The sequence below is a fragment of the Stigmatopora argus genome, chromosome 1 (assembly GCF_051989625.1).
Source record: "Stigmatopora argus isolate UIUO_Sarg chromosome 1, RoL_Sarg_1.0, whole genome shotgun sequence".
Classification (NCBI taxonomy): Eukaryota; Metazoa; Chordata; class Actinopteri; order Syngnathiformes; family Syngnathidae; genus Stigmatopora; species Stigmatopora argus.
Window position 1 is genome coordinate 8,189,283 of NC_135387.1, and position 27,982 is coordinate 8,217,264.

The 27,982-nt window shown below is 39.7% G+C and overlaps 1 protein-coding gene across 8 annotated transcripts; it reads left to right on the forward strand.

Moving 5' to 3' along the window:
* The first annotated feature begins 1,077 nt into the window (after window positions 1-1,077).
* Window positions 1,078-27,956, forward strand: LOC144090837 (uncharacterized). Of its 8 annotated transcripts, none has more exons than XM_077623054.1 (17): window positions 1,078-1,233; window positions 1,771-1,923; window positions 2,029-2,115; window positions 2,190-2,363; window positions 2,450-2,613; window positions 3,797-3,985; window positions 4,084-4,576; window positions 4,685-4,847; window positions 10,073-10,184; window positions 12,634-12,724; window positions 15,595-15,681; window positions 19,626-19,778; window positions 23,298-23,427; window positions 23,507-23,539; window positions 23,615-23,712; window positions 25,002-25,085; window positions 26,086-27,956. In XM_077623054.1, the coding sequence occupies exons 1-17, from the start codon at window positions 1,162-1,164 to the stop codon at window positions 26,146-26,148; spliced, it is 2,346 nt and encodes a 781-aa protein (XP_077479180.1). In that variant the 5' UTR covers window positions 1,078-1,161; the 3' UTR covers window positions 26,149-27,956. The 8 variants fall into 8 exon arrangements, with proteins under 8 accessions (XP_077479180.1, XP_077478865.1, XP_077479258.1 ...); XM_077622739.1 differs by having other exon boundaries at window positions 27,325-27,956; XM_077623132.1 differs by having other exon boundaries at window positions 23,358-23,427; window positions 27,325-27,956.
* Window positions 27,957-27,982: the final 26 nt, after the last annotated feature.

The window sequence follows — 27,982 nt, forward strand, 5'->3', positions numbered from 1 at the left end:
GTCACACTCACAATCATACTGCTACCAGCGGGAATCGAAACCACACCTGCCCACATCGAAATCAGGAGAGTGAACTACTACACCATCAGGCGAATGGATAATATCAGATACATTCAATTATTTCATGCTCAAACAGTAGCCATCCCTTCTATTAACTGTTGAACAATCTTACAAGGTCATTGGTCTTCTACTGACAGCTTTCCCAGTTAACATAGTTGTTTGACTGTTATGGCCTTAAATGGGAGTGATAGAGTTTCATTCAGCTACTGTACCAGGTATTTGGTAGCACCATCATTTATTCATTCATTTTCTGAACCTCTTTATCCTCACAAGGGTTGTGGGGGGTGCAGGAGCCTATCCCAGCTGACCGGCTACGAGGCGGGGGACACCCTGAATTGGAGGCCAGCCAATCGCAGGGGACGAGAAGACAGACAACCATTCATGCTCACACTCAAACCTAGGAGCAATTTAGAGCATCCAACAAGCCTACCATACATGTCTTTGGAATGTGGGAGGAACTGGAGTACCTGGAGGAAACCCACGCAGGCCCGGGAAGAACATGCAAACTCCACACAGGTGGACTGACCTGGATTCGAATCCAGGAGCCCCAGAACTGTGAGGACGACGTGTTAACCACTCAGACGCTGGGACGCTATATTTGGTAGCACCTGCTTGGTAAAATTAAAATATAAAAGATGTTGCTAATGAAATAGACAAACAGTTTCCTGTATGGCTCCTCTTTTGTCATCATCGTTTCACTTCAGTCGTGGTTCATATAAAACACATTTGACTTTGGAATTTCCCACCGCCTATCTTTTCAAATGTATCACATTTTGAAGGGTTGGGAATACATACGTAGTTGAGATGTGACATCTGGTTCCAGGCCACTTTTTAAACTTCTTTACAAGGCTACATTTCCCACTCTAATGGCAATGTCAATTTGCTGTAATGTGTCACTGACACAGGCTCCACACATGTGCAGACGTGCACTACCTGAGGAGGAAGCTGAAAGGTGGGAGGGCCTAAGGGCCTGACATACCTGCATGAAGAGGAACCTGAGCTCAAAGTGGGTGGGGATTTGCAGACGACATACTCACATTGTCGCAGAAGGTAAATAATCGAAGTTCGGAGGTGAGCTGGATTTGAAGAGGAACTTCAAGAATGCCGAGTTTAGGAGGAAAGAAAAAGGACAATTTGTCCAGATTTGAGAGATTCATTGAGGACTTGCCACAGGTGAGAGACCATGTAATACGTTTTGACGAGAAAGATAACAAGTTAAGCAGCAACTTGTTCAAAGTGTACTCATCTGTGAAGGCAGACTTTGGTTCCATATATGCAAAGAGCCGAAGCATTTATGACTTCCTCATTTCAGCAAATGCGCTAGAAAACGCTGTATTCATTGCTGTGGTTCTTTAAGAGCATGGGACACTGTTGGTTAACTTGTCTGCCTATCAGTACGGAGGTTCAGTGTCCATATCTCAGCACCAGCCATACTGTGTAGAAGTCGATCTCCTCATGCTTACGATACCTGGATTTTCACGGGGTACTCTTGATTCTTCGCAGATTCTAAAAACATACACCTTAGCTTCTTTCAAAACTACAGATTGTCCTCTGGTGTGAATGTTTGTTTGTTTTTAAGTGTCTCGCGACAGGCTAGTGATCAATCCAGGGTATATATTGTCTCCACAATATACGCCCGAGTTACCAAAACCCAAATGAAGTACTTCTCTGGAAAATTAAATGACAAGTTGCGATCGGATGTGATTTTAGCTGAGCAATGAGATGCAGCTGAGCATCATGAACAAAGTAAAGACTGGAGAGCTGTCTATCGACGACGCCCTGGACTTGGCCAGGAAGGACCAGGAACAGTTGACCAAATCGCAGAATGCACCTAAAGAGGTCCGAACACTCCGTCAGACTGTGGTATTGGATTTGTTCTCATGGGAAACACTTGAAATCTGCTGTGATCTTATTTGTCATTTTGTCATTTAGTACAACTATTTCAACTCAATATTTACTATTCTACAGCTGTCTTCACAGGAGCAGCTTCCCTCTCAGTGCAACTTCAGTGTACACAAGCACGGACGCTACAGGTGGAAGAAGCGGGTTCTTCAGGTATCACTTTTCTGTAACTAAGCTTCTATCTACAGGACCTTAATGATCTTATTCATCTATTTTGTTCTATCCAGATTGATTTCAACAGCAAAATGCTGTCTACCATTGAGAAAGGCATCATCAAGCGTCAACTTCCCTTCGCGATCATCAAGAGCTGTGATGACGGCATCGGTTCCAGATTCTCTATCTCATTCAAAGGCCACCATGACTATGAGCTGGAAGCCACTTCAGTATGCGACAAGCACAAGGTTGAATTGATCACTACATATAGGACAATTCATTTTACGCTCACACTTTTGCCATCCTGTTGTCATTGATCCTTCTTTTTCTCTAGATAATCCATCTTGTAAACCAGATCATTTACAGGAACATCTACAGTCATGCTGAAACGGAGGAAGGCGGTGCAGGGACACTCAGGCAGCCTCAAGCATCACACACAATCCGAGAAGGTGTCCTAATGCTGCATAGAGGAGGCCTGGCATCATTCAAATGGGTCAAGTAGGAACATGCTCATTTGGGTTATTTACTTTACTTTGAATTTCTGGTTAGTTCTGGTTACTACTACTACTACCACTACTACTACCACTACTACTACTACCACTACTACTACCACTAGTACTACCACTACTACTACTATTACTACTGCTACTACTACTACTATTACTACTGCTACTACTATCACTACTACTACCACTACCACTACTACTACTACTACTACTACTACTACTACTACTACTATTACTGCTACTACTACTACTACCACTACTACTACCACTACTACTACCACTACTACTACCACTACTACTACTACTACCACCTTTTCTACGTCACCCTGCCCTTTGCATCATCTTGCCCAACACCAGCCACTTTCATGTCCTCCCTCACGGCATCCATGTATCTTCTCCTAAGTTGACTTCTAACTGGGTTTGCAAGCAGTTCCACCATTATCCTCATCCTTCTACCCATATAGTTCTTATCTCTCCCCTGGACATGTCCAAACCATTGAAGTCTGGTGTCTCTGACATTGTCTCCAAAACCTCTGACCTCCACTGTCCCTCATATCGTCTAATTTCTAATTCCCTCCAATCTGGTCACTCCTAAGGAGAAGCTCAGCATCTTCAACTAGGCTACTCCAAGCTTTGACCCCTGCCTTTACCTCCGAGCTACTGTTGTTATGCTAGAGGTACTAATTACATCGATTGCTATCGATCAGTTAATCGTCAAGGTACTATTGGTAGTTCGCCTGAGAGAAAGATTTGATCCCATCTATTAGTTTCCTTCGGGCCTGAACAATGTCTCTTTTGTACACATACTCACATTTTTTCGAACATGTATATCTGACTCATTTAACAATCATTAGGCTCTCATCAGGATCTTAAGTGTGGTGCCAACAGCTTTGGCTAACATAAACGACTTGTCACAGCTGTTTGTTAAGTCATTACTTTGATATTGAACTGATAAAGAGAATTGGCGCAACTAGGCGTCAATTTGGCACCCTCCCTTGGTTGGCAATAAGATGCGTGTCGAGTGAGGGTGCAGCCTGGTTGATAAGTGCAGGGTGCAATCCGTCTTTCGCCCGAAGTGAACAACTCTGACGAGAACAAGCAGTGGTGGATATGAATGAATGAATAATTCCCACTGTCACATGTTAAAACACACACGTTCTTCACTCTCATTCCAGATATGAGGTCCAGCTGCACACTGGCCAGCTGACATTGTCCCCCATTAATCGGCGAGGCACCACTGAAGGCGAGCTGGAGTCCTCAATGCCAGTAAGCATTGTGATCCATCTGTCGGATGGAGACACGAGCGTCAAGAAACCTCATAGCACTGATACATTCACCCTTGTCACTCGCAAAAATGAATACCAGTGAGTGAAGACCCCTATGAAAACATTTGCAATGTATACTGTATATCATTAAAGCAATATAAAAGATAATGACTATCTGACTTTATTATTTATTATAGCTTTCGAGTGGCCCCGTCATCTCAGCCAATACCTGGTGATGCAGAAAGGGAGCGGGATGCCTGGGTCCGAGCCATTGACAAGTTGTGTTCGGACTGGAAAAGGAAGTCCAAGCATGAATGCATTTTCATGACCAGCGAAAGCCTTCGACATCTAAGTATAGCTGAAGACCTAGGAGAGGATGAAAATAACTCAGATATGGAGCCTGCTGGCGGGGATGTTAACGAAGACCCAAATTCGCCTAGTGGCACACCTCAATGTTCTCCCTCGAAAGTTCCTGATGTTGAGATGAAGACCACTCCTGATCCTACCAAATCCCAGCTGGTCCTCAAAACTTCTAGCACTGAGACTCCTAACCATCTGGTGGACAAAGTTCCTGTAATTAAGGGAATACTTGCACCACCACCACCACCGCCTTTACCTTTCAAATTATTGATCGGTCCACGAAAGATTTACACCAAGGCATTCCACTGGGATCTAGTTGCCCCTGCGAAGGTACAGCACCATGTTAGAATTGCTATGTTACGTTGTGGTACATATATATCATAGAGGAAGATTTCTATACTGTATGTTATAACTTCTTTAAATGTTTTTTCTCTTCAGATTGAGAACTCACTTTGGGGGAAAAGAAGTCAGGAAAGTGTTGAAGTTGACACAAAACGTTTGTACATGCAATTCTCCATTAAGAATGTCGGGTCCTTTGGAACATTGGAGCCCAGCAGTACACAACACATCATGCTCAACCAGAAGATTGCACATAACTTCAGTAAGTAATTGCACAAAATAAAGTTAAAATTTAAAACATGCTGTCTGACCCGAAATCAGAACAATTTTTCCAGTTTTATGCTTTAACTACTTGGATAATTTTGTCTTCTAGCCCAATATTCCACAGTTAGAATGATGTTTTCAGGTTATCATAGGATCAGTTGTTTTGGGTTGAGATGCACAAAGCTCATACCCATGTGGAACTCCTTCTTGAATGCAAGGAAGGCTGCATATTCAATGATGTTGATGGTTATGCAAAATTGTGTGAATAGATGAATGTGGCATCTTCCGGTGTGTTTGAAATTGCAGGGATAAGCCAAATCTGTATAATTATACAGTTCTAGTGTGCTATGTTTGGTCGGGTCTTTAAAAAGCCTTCATCCAACTAAGATTTCAAGACAATGGTAGATGCACTGTTATATATAACAAATCCTCCGGTGTACATGTAATGCTGCTTTCACAAAGGCTGTGATTGACAAACAAAAGAAAATGGCTTCAAGTATAAAATCAGCCTTCTAATCGACCACGGCTGAAGTGTCAGTTGATAAGGTATTGTGTTTTGAGTTTGAGTTTGATTTATTTAATAAAGGGACAGCACATACTAATGAACATATTCATATACCTTTTATAGAACATCTCATCTCATTTTCTGAACCGCTTCATCCTCACTAGGGTCACGGGGGGTGCTGGAGCCTATCCCAGCTGACTTTTGGCCAGGGGCGGGGGACACCCTGAATTCATGGCCAGCCAATCGCAGGGCACAAGGAGACTAACAACCATTGATGCTCACACTCATACCTAGGGACAATATAGTGTCCACTCAGCCTACCATGCATGTCTTTGGAATGTTGGAGGAAACCGGAATACCCAGAGAAAACTCACGCAGGCCCAGGGAGAACATGCAAACTCCATACAGAAAGGTCCCCCCACTGTGAGGCCAACGCGCTAACCACTATCATTATAAATTATTATTATTATTATTATTAATATTACTATTACTACTCTTATTATTATTATCATTATTATTATCATTATTATTATTATTATTATTATTATTATTATTATTATTATTATTATTATTATATGATGCAGTGTTACAGTCGGTTCTATTTGAATGGCTGTTCTGATGTGATCACACTGTATTTGGTGTGTAGTAGAGCCAAATACAGTATGTGAGCGCAGTCCAATGAAGTAAAAATGCTCAAACCTCTCTGTTTACAGCTACTGCTACTCACTAAAGCCTGCAGAGTGCACTATGTCACCAGTGTGATGTAATGTAAGGCTTTTAAGAAGTGCGGCATATTGCTTTTGTCTTCAAAAGCTTTTCACTTCTGATTAATTGAAGGTACGCCACTTGTATATTTCAAGACCACAATCAGGGGAAAACATTTCACAAGCTTCCCTCACCAAGTCTTCCAAGTAGCACAGGGAGCCAACAGTGGGTGGCGGGCTGTTAAAAGGAATCAGCATGAATGTGCAGGCTGGCAACATAATTAGAATCCACGTTTATGAATTATGGATACAAAATATGCTAGATTGCTTTGATTTCCTTTAAGACCTCAGAATGCTTAGCATTAGGCAAAATCCAGGAAATGTTGCTCCAGGTTATCAACCTTGGCCATATGATCACACGTAATATTTATGTATACAATTTGACATACGAGGGTCCCAACATACGGAAAATTTGAGTTACGAGGAAAACTCTGAGCAAACTTTGGCCCTGAGATACGAGACAAATTTGACACACGAGCATATGATGCGGCCACTAGGTGGTCGTTTTCAAGTTGCGAAGTGATATGAGACGAAACATGACGTGAAGGAGGGGCTTCTTTTAATATAGATAAAGGAGAAACAGTTAGCGGAATCTGTGAGGTCTTGAAAGTAAAGCAAGGAGCTGAGAAAGGGGATACTTCGACGCCAGCTGAAACCTTTAACGTGAGCCGTGGCTGGTTTGATAACTTTAAAAAACGAACTGGGGATATACTCGGTTGTGAGGCATGGAGAAGCAGCTAGTTCCGACTCAAAAGCCACGGCGGAATACAATAGCACATTTGCCTCATCTTTAGCACAAAAAGGTTACTTCCATTTTCAAGTGTGTGCAATGTAAGCGAATTTCATTTAAGTTAAATTTAAAGTTTATGTTATGTTACGTAGTGTCACAAAAGCATAGCGAACCGAATGTGTCAAGTCTCCCTCCTCCGCCGGTTGCCTGTTTTTAGTTATTTTATATGGGAAATGTTTATTTGAGATACGAGTAAATTGGCATACGAGCTTGGTCCCGGAACACATTAAGCTCGTATCTCAAGGTATTAGTGTTCCTGAATTTGATTCCCAACCAGTTCAGGGTGTACCCCATCTGATGCCCAGTGTTGGGTGGGATCGGCTCAAGCACCCCTTCCGTGACTGATATTTATTCGCCATATACAGTATATTCTAGTCAAACAATTATTTCCTGATATGAAGATGTAAAAACACAAAGTCCTTCTGGAGTCAAGTTTAAATTTGAAAATATGGGCGAGTTTTTCCTCTCTCTGCTTTGTTGTCTCTTGGCAAAACAGAGTATTTGCAATTTTATTATTTTTAATAACTCCCAACATTACAGCTGTTTCTAATTCTCAGATCTCGATCTCCACCATTGCTATTATAATTGCATCAAGCTCCTAACCTGCTGACATCCCTGAACTTTTGCGTTTGTAGTTTGAGATGCTTTTTCAGGGTTTGGCCACAGCCTCTTTACAGTTTTGTGTGTTATGCGTCAATGTGTCAATTGTATACTCCTTGCTGGAGGGTGAAAATACTATTATTTTACCTTGAGAAAATAACAACAATATATACAAATCAAGGAAAAATGATTTCACATTTCATTTTTAACTTGTTTTTTTCATCTACTGTATATTTTGAAAGTCAAGCTTATGTTCATGATCATAGATCAAAAACATTCCCTAGTTCATTTCTTTGTGTGTTATGCTAGTGTGTTTTACACGTGGATGTAATCACAAAGATGGAAAAAATGTGTGTGAATGAATATGTAGTATTTACCCAATGATCTTATTCAGTTTAATGCCTACTCAATAGTGACCTATTTTGTGCATTTATTTAATTTGTTTTATGTTTTGCTTTTTAGTCTAGAGCACAGATGTCAAAATGGTGGCCCGCGGGCCAAATTTGGCCCACCGCATCGTTTTCTGTGGCCCAAGAAAGTTAATGATGAGTGCCAATTTTCTGTTTTATGATCAAATTCAAATGAAGATTATAGATGTATAGGGAATATTTCCTGTGTTTGCTCGTTTTAAATCAATAATTGCAGACGATTTGTACAAATTTGAATGTCCAAAAATGATCTATCGATCAGCACGATTGAAAAAGCTGTCAATTTATTAATCAATTAATTTTGGCAGCCTAGCTGGCCCTCCGGATGAAATCGAAACTACAACGTGGCCGGCAACAAAAAATGAGTTTGACACCCCTGGTCTACGTGTGCGGTCGATTGGTCACGGGTCTTTTGGTCGCCGGTCTTTTGGTCGCGGTCTTTTGGTCACCCGGACCGCGACAACGGGCGACCAAAAGACCGGCGACCAAAAGACCGACGACCAAAAGACCAGCGACAAAACAAGGTAAAACAACATGGTCTACGCATCAATAAAAGCCAGAAATGGCCATGAGCAGTTTCACTGAGCCGACGTGTGCGTGTATAAGAGTTTGTATGTACATGCGTTGTCCCTTTAAGAAGCTACGTCAGTCAGGGTCTTAACAAGTTCTCCAACAAAAAACAATAAAAGTCCGGGAAATTTGGAGCTTTTCTTTAGCCTAATAATTACTAGGGCATGAAGTATGACTAAATAGTAATTCGCAGTTTGTATTTAGGGAATTTGAGCAACGATTTAAATGGTAATTATCACTTACCTTCCGGGCGACCAAAAGACAGGCGACCAATCGACCATATACCCTGGTCTAGAGGGTCTTTAGCAGCTATATAAAAATTCAATTGAGGTCTTTTTTTACTGAAAAGTGAAACTGGCATTGATTTGAATAAAACATCCATTTGTAAGTATGGCCACTTGACAAGAAATTGAGTTGATGCCATTTCATGAACACTGTGATCTTCAAAATCAGAAGAAGACATGTTGCCAAGCTATTCTAATGTATCCATATTGTAGAAAAACAACTGACAAAGAGACCAAATTTAAAATTAATTTCTCTGAGAATAGGCGTCACACTTCCAGACACGCAAACAGATTTCTGGGTGCTTCAAAATCGTCAAAACACCACCAATTAACAAACTTTCTGGGATGGATTCCTTTATGCAGGCTATTTCTTAAGTGCAGCTCTATAAAATAAGCACCAATATTTGTTTCATTACAGAGGACTTTTAAGCATGAATCAGTTGAGTCTCTTTCAACCACACCTCACTTTAAAAGAATTGCACCACTTTTTTTATAGGAAAAGAGGGGAAAAGCAGAGTTTGTCATAAAGTCATGAAATGTGTTCAAGACTCCCGAATAAATGTCGTGAACAAGCTTTATCATGGCAAGAAGAAATACGCCAGAGTGGAATACACAAGCACAATACATTCCTGGATGGCTTTTTATGTAAAATATTTTTTAAAAAGACACCAACCTGAATAAATGAAAATTTAAATGATATGGTCCAGGGTGGGCGGCCCACGCCTTGAGTGGATTAGCGCGTCGGCCTCACAGCTCTGGGGTCAAATCCAGGTCGGTCCACCTGTGTTTAGTTTGGATGTTCTCCCTGGGCCTGTGTGGATTTTCTCTGGGTACTCCGGTTTCCTCCCATATTCCAAAATCATGCATGGTAGACTGATTGGACACTCTAAATTGCCCCAAGGTATGAATGTGAGAGTGAATGGTTGTCTGTCTTCTGGTGCCCCGCGATTTGCTGGCCACCAATTCAGGGTTGTCCCACGCCTCTGGCCTGAAGTCAGCTGGGATAGGCTCCAGCACCCCCCACAACCCTAGTGAGGTAAATGAATGAATGCTCCAGTGTCAAGTGAAATGGCAAGTATTTAAAAACCTTGTGCAAAGTAACATGTTCACTTTCTTAAAAGCCTAGCTTGAAATAAATATACGAACCAGAAGATATTCTTTGAGAAAAGGGAGGCGTAGTTAGGCTACCGATTTCTATTCTTCTTTTTTTGAGTCATTCTTTCAATGTACAAAGCCAAAAGCTTATCTCACCTTGTTCTTGTTCTCTCTCTTGTTCTTGCAGACATTTTCCTCAAAAGTTTTGCGGTGCAGCCTACAGAGCTGAAGGACAAGCTGTTCATCATTAACCTAGACGACGGAGGCCTGTCTGACGAGCACATCACCTCTCTGAGGAGGTATGGCGTTTTGAGGATCCTGCTCATTGGTATTCCGTCTCTTTCGTGATGAAAGGGAAGTTGATCTTTGCGCCCGAGTCAGCGGAACAGAGGAAGCGATGCATTTCACAATTCGGCCTTTATTGGTGTCCTATTTCAATTTAAAGAGGCTATTAATGCGATCACTGTAGCACTGTGGAAGTAGGTTAATGAAATAGGCGTTAGATTGGTTTACAGAACTCATGTTTTATGTTCTTTCAACATTTGAACTCAGCATACATTTGCCAAGCAATTTTAACAATATTGAAAAATAATTAAAAAAAGAACGCTGTAATGTAAAAATATGTGCACATACAAATGGAGATTTTTACTGTCATTTTTCCCAGTTGAAAATATTCAACTTTGTCAATGGCAGTCAATGGGACAATATTTTTCTATCATCCATACACAAAAGCACATTTTCGTCAATAAAAACAAAGGTTTTCAAAAACTACTACCAAAGAGAAGATTTTGCGAATCCTGTGTTTGATATACTATGTACATTAATAATTGGGGATTTCCATTTCTGTAATGGTCAAAACGTCATAACTGCGGCAAAACATATGTTCTTACATCAGAAATGCGACCCGTGTTTACATGGTGACATAATATGCTTAAAATTATGGAGTTTTTGACGCCACTTTTAATCTAGACTCACACATTGCCCCTTTCAGCTCTGCCAGAAATGAAATTCGGAATTTGAAGACCTTTTATCACTAATTTTGTAAATGTATCAAATTTGGGAATCCACAGGAACCCTCAAAATTGAAAATTATCTGACCTAAAAGCGTTGAGATATTACAAGACTTTCTTCTTCTGCAACTTTTTTCAAAAGTAGTATCACTTACAATAAATTTTAGTCCAACTTTGTCAAATTCGACAGAAGGACATGAGGATTCGACAGATTCGACTGGCGCCAAAAGGAATACTCGACAGATCACCGCCAATGTAGAGGCTACACAAGCGCACCATTGGCTCATTATAGCTACTAGAATCAAAAAACATATACCAAAGTTTTCTTGGCTCCATGATTCATGGTTCTCAAACTACAGCATTGATGGTACGCATAGGGTTGGCTTTACAAGAGTAGTGCGGCAATCAAATTTTTATCCCTGGATATTTGTGGAGATGGAAACTATTGATGTGCCCTCAGGAAGGTCATAGTGAAAGTGGCTTCCTACCTGCAGTTAACTCACTGGATCTGAAAGCTGACCCCCCTGGAGGGCACCCACTGATCTAATGTACTGTGGAGGGGAAGGATTTTATTTATTCTATGAAAACATAATATATATTTTAATGCGACACTGCATGTGCCATAGAAATACAATCTTAAAAAGAAGCTCCCCCAACATGAGATGCAATATTAATGTCCAGTGGGGCTCCCGAGGCGGTCTCATAAAAAAGTCAATGCATCTGGTTGGAGTTCACATGCCGAGCAAATGACAGAAAGAGGAAGTCTGACCGTACAGGAGAAAGGGTTAGAAACAGTGTGAGGACTAAATAGAGAGCAGTATCTGGTCTAAAGCTATACAATGGCATAAAAGGAGTACAGTGGCAGAATTCTCCCTAGTGTTGCACTATGAGACAATTTTTGAGCTCCAGTTTGCTACAGGCCAATACTGTTCCCATAAACGTTCTTTTCAAAAAGATGTACAATATATATTCAGTCATTTTCCCTACCACTTATCCTCACAATCCAATCCCAGCTGACAAGGGGCATTAGGCGGGGGACACCCTGAAATGGTGGCCAGCCAATCGCAGGGCACTGGAAGATGGTAAACCATACACGCTCACACTCATTCCTAGGGGAAATTTACAGTGTTCAACCAGTCTACCCTGCCTTTTTTGGGGGGATGTGGGAGGATACCGAAATACCCAGAGAAAACCCACGCAAGCCCAGGGACAACATGCAACTCCACACACTCCTATAATTGTATTGTTGACAATTTAAAAAAGGAAACGTCAATCAACAGTGGAATCTGTTGTTGTACTTAATGGAAAAATTAAATCCTGCATTTCTCAATTTAAAAAAACCTGAAAACATTGGTAAAATGCAAAGTTTTAGCTAAAACATTGAGCCGTGAATTGGAGGGGCTTTAAAATGAAGTACAGAAAACTGCAACACTTTTAGAGGGTATTCAACCACATTTGAGTGACGTAAAAAGGAGTACCACAATCTCACTTACAAGCAATATAGTTCTGACAAGTAAATGAAATAGAAAAGGTTTTTAAATCAAAGTAGTACTCCTCACACCCTCTGTTTAATTGATTAATTGAGACTCTCCAAAGGGATTTGAAAGTTCGATGAAATTAATATATTCACACTGCCCACTGCTTTCAATTTGACATGAGAAAAATCCATGGCAAGGTTTTTGCATTTATGACTGGCATTCTGCATCCAAAAGGACTAATGTGTCTGTCAATCCAACAGGTACGTTCCCACTGTGGAGGATGTGGAGATGTATAAAGCCTACAAAGGACCAGTGAGTGAGCTGCACATTGTGGACCAGTACATGATGGAGGTAGCAATTTACCTTAAGATTTAACTCGCATGATCCCCTTTGAATCACGCTATTCTTGCTCTGTCAAGACACTTTCTTACAACAAACGTGTATTTTTACATGTGTGCTCAGGCAAAAAGACTACAAAATGTTTCAGAATTGGCGAGCGGGTGATTAATATGCAAGAAGGGCCATTACCTCTTCAATAGGACGATGCTTCCCTGCAGGCGATTGTGACCTGTGACAAGCAGCAGGCACACCACCAGAATAAAACATCCTCAATCTGTGTTTACAGTGTGCTGCAAGCGAAAAAAACAATAAAATATTACACAATTCCACGAGATTGAAAAAGGAAACACTCTCGATATGAAGGTGACATTCTTCACTAGAAGTCGGTAGCATGGCAAGTTCAAATATCTTGTAGACGTATAGTAAATAATTGATAATACACCACTTTTTTGTAGCATCACTCCTCAGGGGTGTAAGAAGGTGTTTTAGGTGGGGAGGGTTGCTGAATGAAATTTGGGGGGGGGGCAATTTTTTTAAATTTTATCAGAAAACAAGAACAAACCTACATCTAAGTAGCAGAGTAAAATGGAGTTAAATAACAGCTTTTCTGATTACCATAGCTAAAAAACAGAACAGGCAACTTATAGTCCATCAAAATACAGTAAATCATTTTCCATACTGCTTATCATCACAAAGGTCACGGGGGTGCTGGCGCCTTCTATGGGCAACAGGGGGGATCACCATGCATTTTTGGCCAGCCAATCGGGGGCACAAGTAGACGAACAACAAATCATGCTCTCAGTCATATTAAGGGGCCGAGAGGAAACCGGAGTACCCAAAGAACCCCAAAACTGTGAGCCTGACATGCTAATCACTAATTCGCCGGGCCGTGCAAGAAAATACTTAAATGTAGTAAAATCAACAAAGTGTGGTATACTTATATTGTGCCAAAAGTCTGCTATAATTTTGAAGGCAGTTGCTGCAGTATTTTAAAACTCATTTTACATAGTTGTCACTTTTCAACGCTGAAAAACTGCTGAGGATTTAAACCCCAACTAATTTTAACCAATATTATTGATTGATTTGGTGTGTTCGTGGATTTTTATCTTTGGAATCAGAAAAGTAGTTCATTGATTTTTCATTCATTTTCGCGGGGTGCTAGAGCCTATCCCAGCTGACTTAGTATGAAAGGCTGACTGCACCCTAAACTGCTCAGTCGTAGGGCACACACAGAGACGACGAATTTGCACGGAAAATCACACCACCACAGAGTGTGAATTGATCCCACATTGTTCACACCGAAGTCAAGCGAATGAACCACTTATCAGGTGTCTCAGAAAAGGTAGAGATTTGAAAAGTTATGTTTTTGAAAACAACACCATGCGGTTAAGATGGGGGTTTCCATGTACATTGGATTTCAATTACATCAAAGAAAAAAACGTGTGCCTCAAGTTAATTGAACACTCTTAGACAAGGGTGTCAAACTCGGGTTGGTTCGCGGGCTGCTTTAACGTCAACTCGATTTCATGTGGGCCGGACCATTTTAGATATAATATTTAGATTTTTTTAAATAAATGGATTAAATCAGGGGTCACCAAACTACGGCCCGCGGGCCGGATACGGCCCGCCGGCACATTTGGACCGGCCCTCTGAACAATACCAGAGTCGCTATCTTGATTTTTTTCCTATTTGGCCTTGAAGACTGGGACGTTTTAATCTTGTGTTTGGTTCATTGCACCCCCACTGAGCCCACAAATCATCCCAGTGAAGTGGGGCTTCGCATTGCTTCTTTGGTGACACGCGCAGGGAGAGTGTTTCCCTTTAATGCACGTGGGCACGTCCACCGGTGCATGCGTGATGCATGCGTGATGCATGCGCGAGCACAGTGTTACCGAGACATCTGGACGATCGCAGGTGAGAGCGGAGCCCTGGGACCATCGCGGACTATTCAAGCATATAAAAACTGTGCAACCTGTTTGAGAATTGTTCTTTTTGACCCATTGACCCAGAGCTGTGGAGGGGAGCAACTCTGAATTGGATTTATATATAAGGAATAAATATCTTCTATGAAGAACCCAGAGAGAGTTATTTAGTTGTTATTTATTTCATAAATAGTTTTATTTATTTCCTGTTTTTTTCTGTGAAGAACTCAGAGAGGGTTATTTAGTTATTATTTATTTCATTAATAGTGTTATTATTTGTTTCCTGACTTTTTTCTGTAAAGAACCTGGAAAGGGTTATTTGGTTGTGTGGCTTTCTGGAAAACAATACATTTTTTAAGCTTCTACGATCGTCACACTTTTTCTGTTACAAACTGACACCGCCCCCCATCAGAGAAGGGAAAAGTTATGTGGCCCTCACAGGAAAAAGTTTGGGGACTCCTGGATTAAATGAACTGGATTAATGACCCTGAAAATTCATTTTTTTATAGACCTAAAACAATGTTTATTTTAGCTTTTTTATATATTTTAAGATTTTACAAAATGATTTTTGAACTAAAAACAAAGAAAATATGGGTTAAAAAATAGCAATTATTGATTTAAAAGGGGGGAAATCAGGAAATTTAAGATACATCTATACTTTTCATTTTAATTTGATCATAAAACAGAAAGTCAGCACTCATGATTTACTTTCCCGGGCCACACAAAATGATGTGGCGGGCCAGATTTGGCCCCCGAGCCACCACTTTGACACCTGTGCTCTAAGAAGTCAATGTTAAAGGTTGTTGAGATGTGCATTGGAATTGGCTGGATCCAGTTAAGGTGCCCAAAGTAAGCTGGGAATGGCTCCAGCTCAGCCCACTAATAGGGCTGTTTGCTTTGTGAATGTTTTACTCGCTTGTTGTCATCATGTAAACTCTTACCATCCCTCATCTTTTCCAGATGTGTGACATTCCGTACCTGGGCACACAACTAGACTTGCTGCTGACCCTGAGAGAGCTTCCCATCAGCATGAGGGACCTGCAGCCTGTGAGTGCACTGACCTGGAAAAGGTCAAACCCATGTTTCCATGTGTGTCGCATCACTAAAAGCTCCCATCACATGACTACTAATGGATCGAGGCTCTTTGCCTGCCCATCCTTTGAATCCTTATGTTTTTCCTTCTATTTCATTTGCAAGCGTCAGCCAAACAGAACACTTTAAGATCGCTTGAGATTGGATTTAGAGCGACAAAAGGAATCTTAATTGAAGGAATTTGTTCTTTGTTCAGTAGATGCGGCATAAAATTCAAAGAATGCCATTCACCTTAATTCGGAGAAAGCCTCATTTTTTATGATGACGAATGAATAAAGAGGGGTCACACACACAAAAGCAAACAAATACTTTGTAAATGTTTTTGCTCGAATAAGGATCAATATTTCATCATTAAGCACTGCAGATGTCTTATAAAGATCATTATTTATTGGCTTGAGGCACTGAAGGCTGTAAAGTTATTGAAGTCAGACAGCAACACCCCCTAGCACTTTCTCAACACTTTTAGTTTTTATTCTTCGCTAACTTTTCTTTTATTTCAACTCATAATCAGAATAAAGAGTGCCGCTACGTCAGAATCAAGTGGACCCAAAAACTGGTTTTGCTAGTCTTTCTCTCTGCCTGATTATAATTTCGCCAAAGTACATGAGCTCTTAATTTTGTTATAATTTTTTTTTCGTTATGTTCATGCTTCACCCAACATGTTTCAGGGCACTGAGGACAAAACAGGTTGGATGTGAGATAATATGATACATGAGGGGCAAATGATACAGGGTGAGATTACTGTGAATGCTTGACCAAATTTTTAACTCACAATGAGAAAGCTGTTAGGCTATCTGAAAGCACAATAAATTGTTACAGACTAAAGAAAATTCTAAAAGGCTTGAGAGCCGCGTGTTTGCCACACCTGGCCTAAATGGATTGGTGGTCTAGCACCATTAATGGCAGCCTATCAAGTAAAAGACCTGGAAATTTCCCCGCATTATCAGAAAGGGACTGAAAATCTACAGGAAGTGAACTTTCGGAGTGGAAAGCATCTCCACACGGTTATCCACAATATGCATTTTCGAGATTTAAATATTTTTCATCCAGCCCTGCCTTGCTGCTCTCTAGTCTTCTCTTGCGTTGTGACACAATCCAACACGGTCGTCTTCTTGTACCACAACGTGTGATGTTAAAACTCATTCAAGTGTGAGTTGCTTCCTCTGAAAGTCACTTAAACTTTAATTATTGCGAAACAAATGTGACATGAGAAAATTGTAAGGTGAGATGTTTCGCCAATAGGTGAGAGTCTTCTCTGCCAGCATAACACATTTTTCAGAGCTATAAAGAGAAATTGTTACGACACATTATCCCCAGCAGCTTATAACACATTGAAGTTCTGATTATGTTTAATGACTGACATCCCTGCCAACAACTTATACTAGAGTCTGTGAAACTACCATTATATTCTTATTTAAAAGTTTCTGCTTTTGTTGATGGAAAATGAGACAATTCAACAGGTGGTACTGGGATGTTGGTGCCAGGTAGAGTGGAGTCTGTAACTAGATGATCCAAATCAGGGGTCCACAAACCAGTCCTCAAGGGCCGCTGTGTGTCCTGGTCTTTGTTCCAATTGATCTCATTTTCTCATCTCATTTTTTGAACCGCTTTATCCTCATTAGGGTCGTGGGGGGTGCTGGAGGCAATCCCAGCTGTCTCCGGGCCAGAGGCGGGGGACACCCTGAATTGGTGGCCAGCCAATCGCAGGGCACAAGGAGATGGACAACCATGAACACTCATACCTAGGGGCAATTTTCTGGAGTACCCAGAGGAAACCCACGAAGGCCCAGGGAGAACATGCAAACTCCACACAGGTGGACCGACCTGGACTTGAACCCAGGACCCCAGAGCTGTGAGGCCGCTCTGTTCCAACTGATCCAGGTTTCTACTAAAACAAGTAGCACCTGACTGCAATCCAGTGATTGCACTTGCAAGACACCAGATTGCTGAAAGGATTGTAATGGAATAAAATGCTGTTCCCACAATGTCCTATAGTGGAATAGTTTGGTAAACCACTGATCCAAATCTTCCATTCCTTTTCTTCTATGAGCTCATTGTTAAAACTAGTCTTACTTACACTTCTGCCTCGTGCTTGTTTTAACAGTGAGATTCTGTTTTTCCACACAGATATTAGCACTTGACACGGTTACATACCAAACAATCGTCTCCCCCAACAGCACAGGCCTTATTATTCATCTCATTGGGTCGAATGATGTGCTGTTTAAAATAGAAACCAAACAAAGAAAAAAATTACAACCCAGTATTATTTCAGCCACACTTATTACTTACAATCTAAAAGTGGCGGGCCGTCAGGGCCTTCAAGGCCTTCTCTGCTGGCCTAAGAAATATCTGAATCATATTATATTTTGTCCATCAATACGTACTTATTATTCCAAATGGTCTGTTAGCTTCCTTTCATTGCTTTCCCCCTTGGTTGCACTGCTTCCAGATGTGTGTTTTCATATTGAAGCATCTAACCAATCACATTTCAGCCATTATTTGTTGCCAGATCAGATCTGGCTCAAAGCCTGCACAATCAGTTCTTGCGGGCTCTGCTGCATTAAACTAGACTGTTGCTTTTAACCAATCAGATTTTGAGTTGGCAACCCCACAATGATTTTTCATAGGCGTTAGCATTTTGCTGGCTGGGACATGTCATTGCTTTCACAAACTATGATTGGCTAGTAGGCGGGCCAAAGCAGTACCGAGGCAGCCGAGATCGCAAACTCCACACACTATGGCCGACAGAAGCAAAAACAAATAGATTCTGTTTGCTCACAAAGCTATTTTCTAGACGGACTTTTTCAGGAAAAAAATGGACATCATTAAGAAAGGGCGGTCAACTCCGAAGCTAGCAAGCCTGTTACAGCCCGGAAAATGGTGTGTGGGGCACTTTCAGCGCGCTAACTTAGCTCCACAAGCAAATAGTATATTGTTGTGTTGATTTAATGCCATTTTCAAAACGGACTATGCCGTAAATATGACAGGACAGGCTCGACTTTCATCATTAGCTTCGATGGCGATAGGAAAGAAGGGAGAAAGAAAGGAGGATGGATATTGTGTAAAAAGGATTTTTGGTGAGTAAAATTACAAATATGGCTATATTCCTAAATAATATTTCAATTGTGGGCCAAGTTCTGATATCTGAAAAGCTCCAGTGTTTGTATTTAAGCTCCAGTGTTTGTATTTAATCACAAAATGCTGCTAGGAAGTGGATTTTACCCCAGTTTAATTTTTGGCGTTTCACCATTGACGTCCATCGCTGTCTTTTCCCGGGAAAAATCACCCCCCTGGCCTGGTTGTAATGTCTCAAAAGCTCCAGTATTTGTATTCAATCAATAAATGATGCTTGGAAGTGGATTTTACCTAATTTTAGTATTTTAGTGCATTTTTTGTCATTTCACGTATGGACATATCGACGTTCATCGCTGTCTTTTTACCGGGGAAATGATACTCCGGGCCCGGTTCTGATGTCTAAAAAGCTCCAGTATTTGTATTTAATCAATAAATGCTGTTTTCGGCTGGATTTCACCCCATTTACGGGCAATGTTTGCCCGTACGCCATTGACGTTCATCGCTGTCTTTTCCCGGGAAAATCACCCTCTGGCCTGGTTTTAATGTCTGAAAAGCTCCAGTATTTGTATTTAATCATGAAATGCTGCTAGGAAGTGGATTTTACCCCATTTTTGTGCATTAATTTATTGATTATTTTTTATGTGTCGCAGCTGTAGCTGCAGTAGAGGTTTTATAGCAATAAAATAGTTTTTGAGGGTTGGATTGATACGTTGAAGGTGCTACCAGAAAATACACCGCCCGCCACTGCAATCTAAGCATGTTTGGTGTGTAGGGGTATTAATTCTGATGAAAGTAATGAATTCAGTCGCTTGTTTGCCTTCCAGCTGATTGGCCAGAAGATTGCAATGTGCAAACAACTTCACACCTGCAGGTCATTCGTTTCTGTGCTGGAATACCTGCTGGCCATCGGCAATTATCTCAACCAGAACGCCGGAAAGGAGAAAGCCAAAGGATTCCGCCTCTCATCGTTAGCTAAAGTAAGGCTCTGCTCACTCTGCATTTCTAATGAGATGCCACATAATGATATACAAGGTTGAGTCTCTCTTCATTCCCACTTTTGGCCTTTCTGCTGTGGCCACTTAAGTTGATTTCCACTCTCTGATGCTTATTTCCCATAAATTCCAACCTCTTTAAACTGAAGAAGGAAAAGAGCATATGCACAGAGTAGACACTCCATTCTAAAGCACAAGATATCGCAGCATAGCGTTCATTACCACATTGTAGAATAATGTCAGAGAAACAAGCATATTGAGGCACATGACAGATACTGTAAAAAAGAAGAGAAAAAAATTCCGAAATCGAAAGTAAACCACATTAAAATACAGGTGCCAAACTAACCCGGGGGGACAGATTCGGTCCAACCCATTATCTTGTGTGCCCGCAAATGAAAACGTTTGCATTCCTGTCATGTTTCTCCTTCAAGAATTCAGAGAATATTCACAGCTACTTTTTCCCCCCAAAAATAAAAAATAAAAATACCGCCAAAATAAGTCAAGGTGGAATTGTATTGTCTAACAAAAATAATGATGTTCCCCTTTTTTATTTTTGAATGTATATCATTTGAAATAAGCGTCGTCAGCGATTGTTTTTTTGTTTCAATTAATATTTTTATTATTTGATATATTTTTTAACGCAGAAGCTCAAAAGAGAATAAAAGAGTGTTGATAAGCGGTATGGAAAATGAATGAATATAGTTGTCAATTAGTCCATGAATCGTGGCAGCCCTTGTTGGCAGACATAATTGCCCTTTAAAGGGAATCCTAACTACGATGTGGCTCATGACAAAAATGAGTAGGGGATCCATTTTTATAACTTAGCACAAGAAAACTAATTCTGCATGTAGTGCGCCTTTAACAAATCATAGAGGTCCAATACCAATAGTATAGTAACGACGTAGTGATTACAGCAGAAGCTAAAAAAAAAAACACTATATGCAGGTACAATTGAACAATCGAGTTGCCTAGCATAAATTCTCAATAATGATAATAATAATGAATAAATAGCTAAATAGATAAATAAATAAATAAATAAATAAATACATAAATAAATTCATAAACAAATACATAAATAAATTCATAAACAAATACATAAATAAATTCATAAACAAATACATAAATAAATACATAAATAAACACATAAATAAACACATAAATAAACAAATAATTATAATAATAATTTGAATCAACTGGACACGGTAAATTGTACCATTGAATAGTCTACATTAAAATTATGTTTGATCATATCAAATAATTTGCACTTGCACAAAACCTGTAAGAATTTTTGAGACCTGCTTGACCTGAGGAGAATTTTGCTTTCAAAAATGAGCGAAGTCCTTATACAGTTGTGGTCAAAAGTTTACATACACTTGTGAAGAACATAATGTCATGGCTCTCTTGAGTTTCCAGTTATTTCTACAACTCTGATTTTTCTCTGATAGAGTGATTGGAACAGATACTTCTTTGTCACAAAAAACATTCATGAAGTTTGGTTCTTTTATGACTTTACTATGGGTTAACAGAAAAAGTGATCAATTCTGCTGGGTCAAAAATATACATACAGCAACACAAATTGGCAATTTTGGTGACTTAGAAAGTTGTGTCAGTGAAATGAGCTTCATAGCATGGCCTCTTAACTTCTTGTGGGTGATTAAATCTGCTGGGTCAAAAATATACATACAGCAACACAAATTAGCAATTTTGGTGACTTAGAAAGTTGTGTCAGTGAAATTAGCTTCATAGCATGGCCTCTTAACTTATTGTGAGGGATTATGAGTGACTACAGCTGGTGACTTCTCTGAGGCCATTGAAATAGGGCTCTTTGGATGCAAACGCCCACAAACGCTACAATGGGAAAGTCAAAGGAGCTCAGCATGGATCTGAAAAAGTGAATCCTTGACTTGAAAAAGTCAGGAAAGTCACTTGGAGCCATTTCAAAGCAGCTGCAGGTCCCAAGAGCAACAGTGCAAACAATTGTTTGTAAGTATAAAGTGCATGGCACTGTTTTGTCACTGCCATGATCAGGAAGAAAACGCAAGCTATCACCTGCTGCTGAGAGAAAATTGGTCAGGAGGGTGAAGATTCAACCGAGATTCACCAAAAAGCAGATCTGCCAAGAATTAGAAGCTGCTGGAAAACAGGTGTCAGTGTCCATAGTCAAGCGTGTTTTGCATCTCCATGGACTGAGAGGCCGCCGTGCAAGAAGGAAGCCCTTGCTCCAAAAGCGGCACCTTAAGGCTCGACTGAAGTTTGCTGCTGATCACATGGACAAAGATAAGACCTTCTGGAGGAAAGTTTTGTGGTCAGACGAAACAAAAATCTAGCTATTTGGCCACAATGCCCAGCAATATGTTGGAGGAGAAAAGGTGAGGCCTTTAACCCCAAGTACACCATGCCTACCATCAAGCATGGTGGTGGTAGTATTATGCTATGGGGCTGTTTTGCTGCCAATGGAACTGGTGCTTTACAGAGAGTAAATGGGATAATGAAGAAGGAGGATTACCTTCAAATTCTTCAGGATAACATAAAGGTCATCAGCCCGAAGATTGGGTCTTGGATGCAGTTGGGTGTTCCAACAGGACAATGACCCCAAACACACATCAAAAGTGGTAATGGAATGGCTAAATCAGGCTAGAATTAAGGTTTTCGAATGGCCTTCCCAAAGTCCTGACTTAAACCCCATTGAGAACTTGTGGACAATGCTGAAGAAACAAGTCCATGTCAGAAAGCCATCAAATTTAACTGAACTGCACCAATTCTGTCAAGAGGAGTGGTCAAAGATGCAACCAGAAGCTTGCCAGAAGCTTGTGGATAGCTATCAAAAGCGCCTAATTGAAGTGAAAATGGCCAAGGGACATGTTACCAAATATTAGCGCTGCTGTATGTATATTTTTGACCCAGCAGATTTGATCACTTTTTTCTGTTCACCCATAATATAGTCATAAAAGAATCAAACTTCATGAAAGTTTTTTGTGACAAAGAAGAATCTGTTCCAATCACTCTATCAGAGAAAAATCAGAGTTGTATAAATAACTGGAAACTCAAGAGAGCCATGACATTATGTTCTTCACAAGTGTATGTAAACTTTTGACCACAACTGTATTTGTAAACTGGATTATATCTCTGCATGAAAGTAGAAAACAAATCTCTCCTTTTCAATGTGGTACAACCAAAGCTCCAATTATTGATGAAAGAACTGTGCATTCCTTCATCGAAAAGCATATTTCTTCTATCGGTTTTCCAGCATATTCAGTTTTGCAAGAAATCAAAATGTTAACTTTTGTTATGCTGGCAGTCTGTTTTCATGAATGCAGTCCCATTTTAGCCTTAACTGAAATAAATAAAAATAAGAGAGCCAAAAAAAATACATTGGCGGAGTTACTTGAAGATGAATGCATTGATTCCCTTCACCCTTAGGAAGTTAAGAATACAGTACACATGCAACGATTTCTAACTTTTCTGGCTGTCAGGTCATTGTTTAACAAGTGCCGTGGTTCACAGCTGTCACAGCTTCGCGGTCGAGAGCGGACTTTTACCTTGCTCCACGCCCTTGTGGAACAGATCATGTTGCATGAGCCTGTCTTGGCCGATTTTACCAACGAGTTGGTGGAATTTGAAGCGGTCCCAGGAGGTATTTACTTCTCAACAGTTGATCAAAGATGAAAGAAATTGGTACGTTGTATGAAAAAAGCTTCCTCCCTGTGTCTTAGCTTCTGTCAAAGGCCTAACTGCAGAGGTAGACGGTGAGTAGATTGTATTTCATGAGATCCCTGTGTTGGCCCCAAAGCTTTTTGACCGATTAAATGATTTTCCATCAGTACTGAAGAATGAACTGCAGAAAATCATTCAATATGGAAAAACCTCAAAGAAGAGAAATGTGGGGGGACATCATGCAAACTTCAGTAAAGACCTCAAGGTACTGCACAATTAACACTCGATATTAAGGGCCCGTTTACACGAGGATGCTCCAACACCAAAACCATTGTGATGGGGAATGGCATCGCGTTTAAACAGTAACGGTGAAAACGGAAAGCAGTAACTCAACCTTTTTGATTCTGCGCTCCAAAGAGGAACGATTCTGTTGCAAGGCCACTATGTAAATGAAAAATGCAGCGGACTCAGTTGTTTTGATGACATTTTTACATGCCTCACAACATTTTGGACATTTCCAGCGCCGCTAATGTCAGCTTGCTCGTTCCTTTGCTGCATCCTGCATAATTTAGTTGTGTTGTTTTGTATTTTATCAAATAAACTACATGTTGTCAGTGGAGAAACATTAACATTCACTCGACTTAGCCAGCTCATCTGCTGGGTGTTCAGTGTTCAATCCTCATGTCTGCTCGATCACGCTGTAGCGTGGGATAACACTCATCCTGTGAGTTTTTCTTGCGGCTGCACTCGCGCAATTACACGTCCTCTTTTACTTCTAAAAGCAGTTGTTTTCTTATAAAATGTCCAAATTTCAAAGTGGAGGGCAATGTGATAAGGGGACAAAACTTTTGAATGGCTCTTTCAGAGCATCGTCAACAAATACAAAATAAATACACAAAAATTATATATATATATATATATATATATATATATATATATATATATATATATACACACACATATATATACATATATATACATATATACATATATATATATACTATATATATAAAATTAAATACAAAAACACGCACTGTGGAGTAGCACCACTAATTTCGTTATACGCAGCTGTTCTATAATGACAATAAAGCCTTTTGACTTGACTTTGAAATACAAAAAAACATGTTTTGTTGCTTTGCTTTCTATACGATTATGTGGTATGAATAAATATACTACAATATATGTCTTAATTTTCTCATATTCTATTTAGAAACACATACATAAACAGTCTTGCATGCCAACGTAAAACAAAAGAAACACTTTATTTACAACTAATGGAAGAATAAACAGCTCGAGAGTTCTTCTTGTTATGTGGAGTTTGATTAGCATTGGGTAATGGGTCACTGTGAAATTTGGCATTAAGCCAGGCTCTTTTACGGTACCATGTCATTCAAAAGGGATTTAATTGTCAGAAGTTAATTCGCTGAGGTCATTCACCAACCGTACAGTACAGACACGGCACTGAAAAGAACATATTTTTTCAAAAGGATAATTAGTAAAGACAGAATTCCTGTTTTAATATACTATTCTTACCGCAATGTCTTTATTCCGCAGGGGGCAGTGGAGAAATACAACGCAGATCTTTTGGCCTTGATTAAGTCTTGTGAGGAGATGAGGAGGCTGTATTCCTGCATTTTGGTAATCTTCTATGTAATATTTTAGAACCTTGATTTCGTGATGAGCTGCTCAATCGTACATGCTATTATTGTTTCGCTAACCTATCCTCATTGTTATATTTATTATTTATATATTATATATTAATTATTATTATTCTCATCTCATCTCATTTTCTGAACCACTTTATCCTCATTAGGGTCGTGGGGGGTGCTGGAGCCTATTCCACCTAGAGGCGGGGGACACCCTGAATCGGTGGCCGGCCGATCGCAGTATTATTATTATATTATTATTATCATTATCATTGTCATTATCATTGTCATTATCATTATCATTATCATTATCACGATCATGATCATTATCACGATCATGATCATTATCATTATCATTATTATTATTATTATTTTATATTACTATAATATTTAGTTATATATATTTTTTAAATGTAGTAAGTGCATCAGACCTATTTTGTTGAAGCATTATTCTGCTCCAATAAGGTTCTCAAAACAGACATTCATAAAAAAAGACATAATACAACAAATAATAAATTGATTAAAAATACATTAAAACTTTAAAAGATAAATCAGGGCCGGTGGGATGGTGGTTAGCACACCCGCCTCTTATTTACTCCGCTAAGGCTGAAATCGGAATGTATTTATGAAAACAGGCTGTCAGCACAAAAACAGGACTTGTTGTATTTGATAATATTAAACCTTGTCACGAGGGAAAAGAATGTTTAATGATGACCTTGACTCGTCGAGATGTTGAATGTATTAAACATTGTGATTGCTTGTAATACGTTTGAGGCAGGGAAATTGGATGTGAGACCAGAGAGACCCCTTGCAATGTGATGTTATGTGAGGACTTGGAAATTCACTGATTATTCCTGTTGTACATCTTTGCATACAAACTATATTAGTGGCATGTCCAGAAATGCAGAAGCTCTGCATATGCAGATATTGTACTGTATAGGAAACCTTAAAGATATCTCATCTCATTTTCTGAATCGCTTTATCCTCATTAGGATCGCGGAGGGTGCTGGAGCCTATCCCAGCGGACTTTGGGGCAGAGGCCAGGGGCACCCTGAATTGGTGGCACAAGGAGACAAACAACTATTCACGCTCACACTCATACCTAGCGGCAATTTAGAGTGTCCATCACCCTACCGTGCATGCCTTTGGAATGTGGGAGGAAACCGGAGTACCCGGAGAAAATAGCGTCTATCCTTGTATGTTAACCTTAATTTAGCAGACACTTGAAAAATGTATTTTAGTGCATGCCATATGTAATTATCATTGTGTATTTCGCTTCACAGTCTAACTCACTGAGGGACTGCCAAACTTGTCAGTTTCTTAAACACTACGTTATGTGAGATTAAATATGACAGAGCTCGATCATAAAATTGCCCAGCCCTAGCTAGCATCTTCACCCAACATAGTTGAGATTATTGAGAAAATACTATCATTCATTTTGACTCAAGGTGGGCGAACAATTAATTTGTAAGACAGCTGACTCTAACTACGAAGCTACTTACAAACAACACATTATGAATGAGATTTAGTAAGGAACTGAACCACCAAAGGATTAGATTAGATTATATTAGATAACTTTATTCATGCCGTATTCGGGAAATTTCACTGTCACAGTAGCAAGAGGGTGAGAATACAGACATAGGAAAAGACATTTTAGACATCAATAAATAAGTAAATAAATAAATAAGCGTATTGCATGAAATATATATTTATATATGTATATATATGTATACATACGGTTGGTCTTAACATTTACTTTTTAATTTTTTAAATATTTTTTTTATTCTTAACATAGGATACCACGCCTAAAAATTAAATGGATGAAAGTCAATATTGTGATACCCAAAGACAAGAAAGGGAAAATGAATGTAAAACAAAATGTTAAGAATATAAAAGGTACACTGATGATAGCACGTTGATTAGGCCACCTCACCAAGTCAAGCTTGCAGTTTAATGTTGTTGAGCCCTACCTTTCCAATTGCGTTTTAATAAGCTAGACATGTCCAAATAGCACAAGGCGCTGTTGGCATGCGGCCGTGCTCAGAGGTCATTCATTCAAAAGACCAGTTTTAAGAACAAACCGGCTCATTCTGCTTTTATAAGGCTGAACTGCATTTGCAAATTAGATAGCGTATTCATGCTAGATCCAATAATGTGTGTGGGCGTGTGCATGTGTGTGTGTATTTGAATATTCAAGAAAATAACTATATGTTTGCTTTAATTTGTACAAGGTGAAATTTGGAGAGGCTCCTGGCCAGGATTCTCTGGAGCTCTTTGGTTTCATCTGTCAATTCATTCACGATTTCAACAGAGCCCGTGCTGATGTTATGTAGATGGTTATCTATCTATACATTAGAGCAAATTCAATGAGACAACATGTGAATATGAACCCTTTGGTGTCTATCGTTATTTCTCCTGCAAAAAAAATGGCATGGATGGTCATTTCAGACACCAGTCTTCTACAAAATGTAATAAATTTTATTTATATCAACATGAGTGAAGACAAAAATAACATAATTATGCTACCGTTGGACAAATTCATTTGCAGATTACTCTATGACTTTGTCTGAAAGAAGGATTTAGTTTTTTTAAAGATTCATGCAAAAGCAGATATTTCCAATGTTGGGGGTGTTTACCTCATATTTGGTGTCCCTTTTGCACTTAGAGGAAATTATCCACTGTATGGATTAACACACTGTTGTGAAATTGGTGGATTTGGAACTCACTCTGCACAAAATGAATGTAATTCCTATCTAAATGTTTTTGTTGTTGTTGTAAATTCTCTTAAATATTTGAAAAAAGCCTCAGTTTGATGTCAATGATCATCATTTGAATTGAGTTAATAAATGAAAAAATGAATTGACTATTATTTTAAGAATCAAATCGTTT

Coding starts and splice junctions, on each gene's coding strand:
- LOC144090837 (XM_077622739.1), top strand. CDS start 1,162: ATGCCGAGTTTAGGAGGAAAGAAAAAGGACAATTTGTCCAGATTTGAG. Junction 1,234..1,770: donor TCATTGAGGACTTGCCACAG/GTGAGAGACCAT, acceptor ATGTGATTTTAG/CTGAGCAATGAGATGCAGCT. Junction 4,577..4,684: donor ATCTAGTTGCCCCTGCGAAG/GTACAGCACCAT, acceptor TTTTCTCTTCAG/ATTGAGAACTCACTTTGGGG.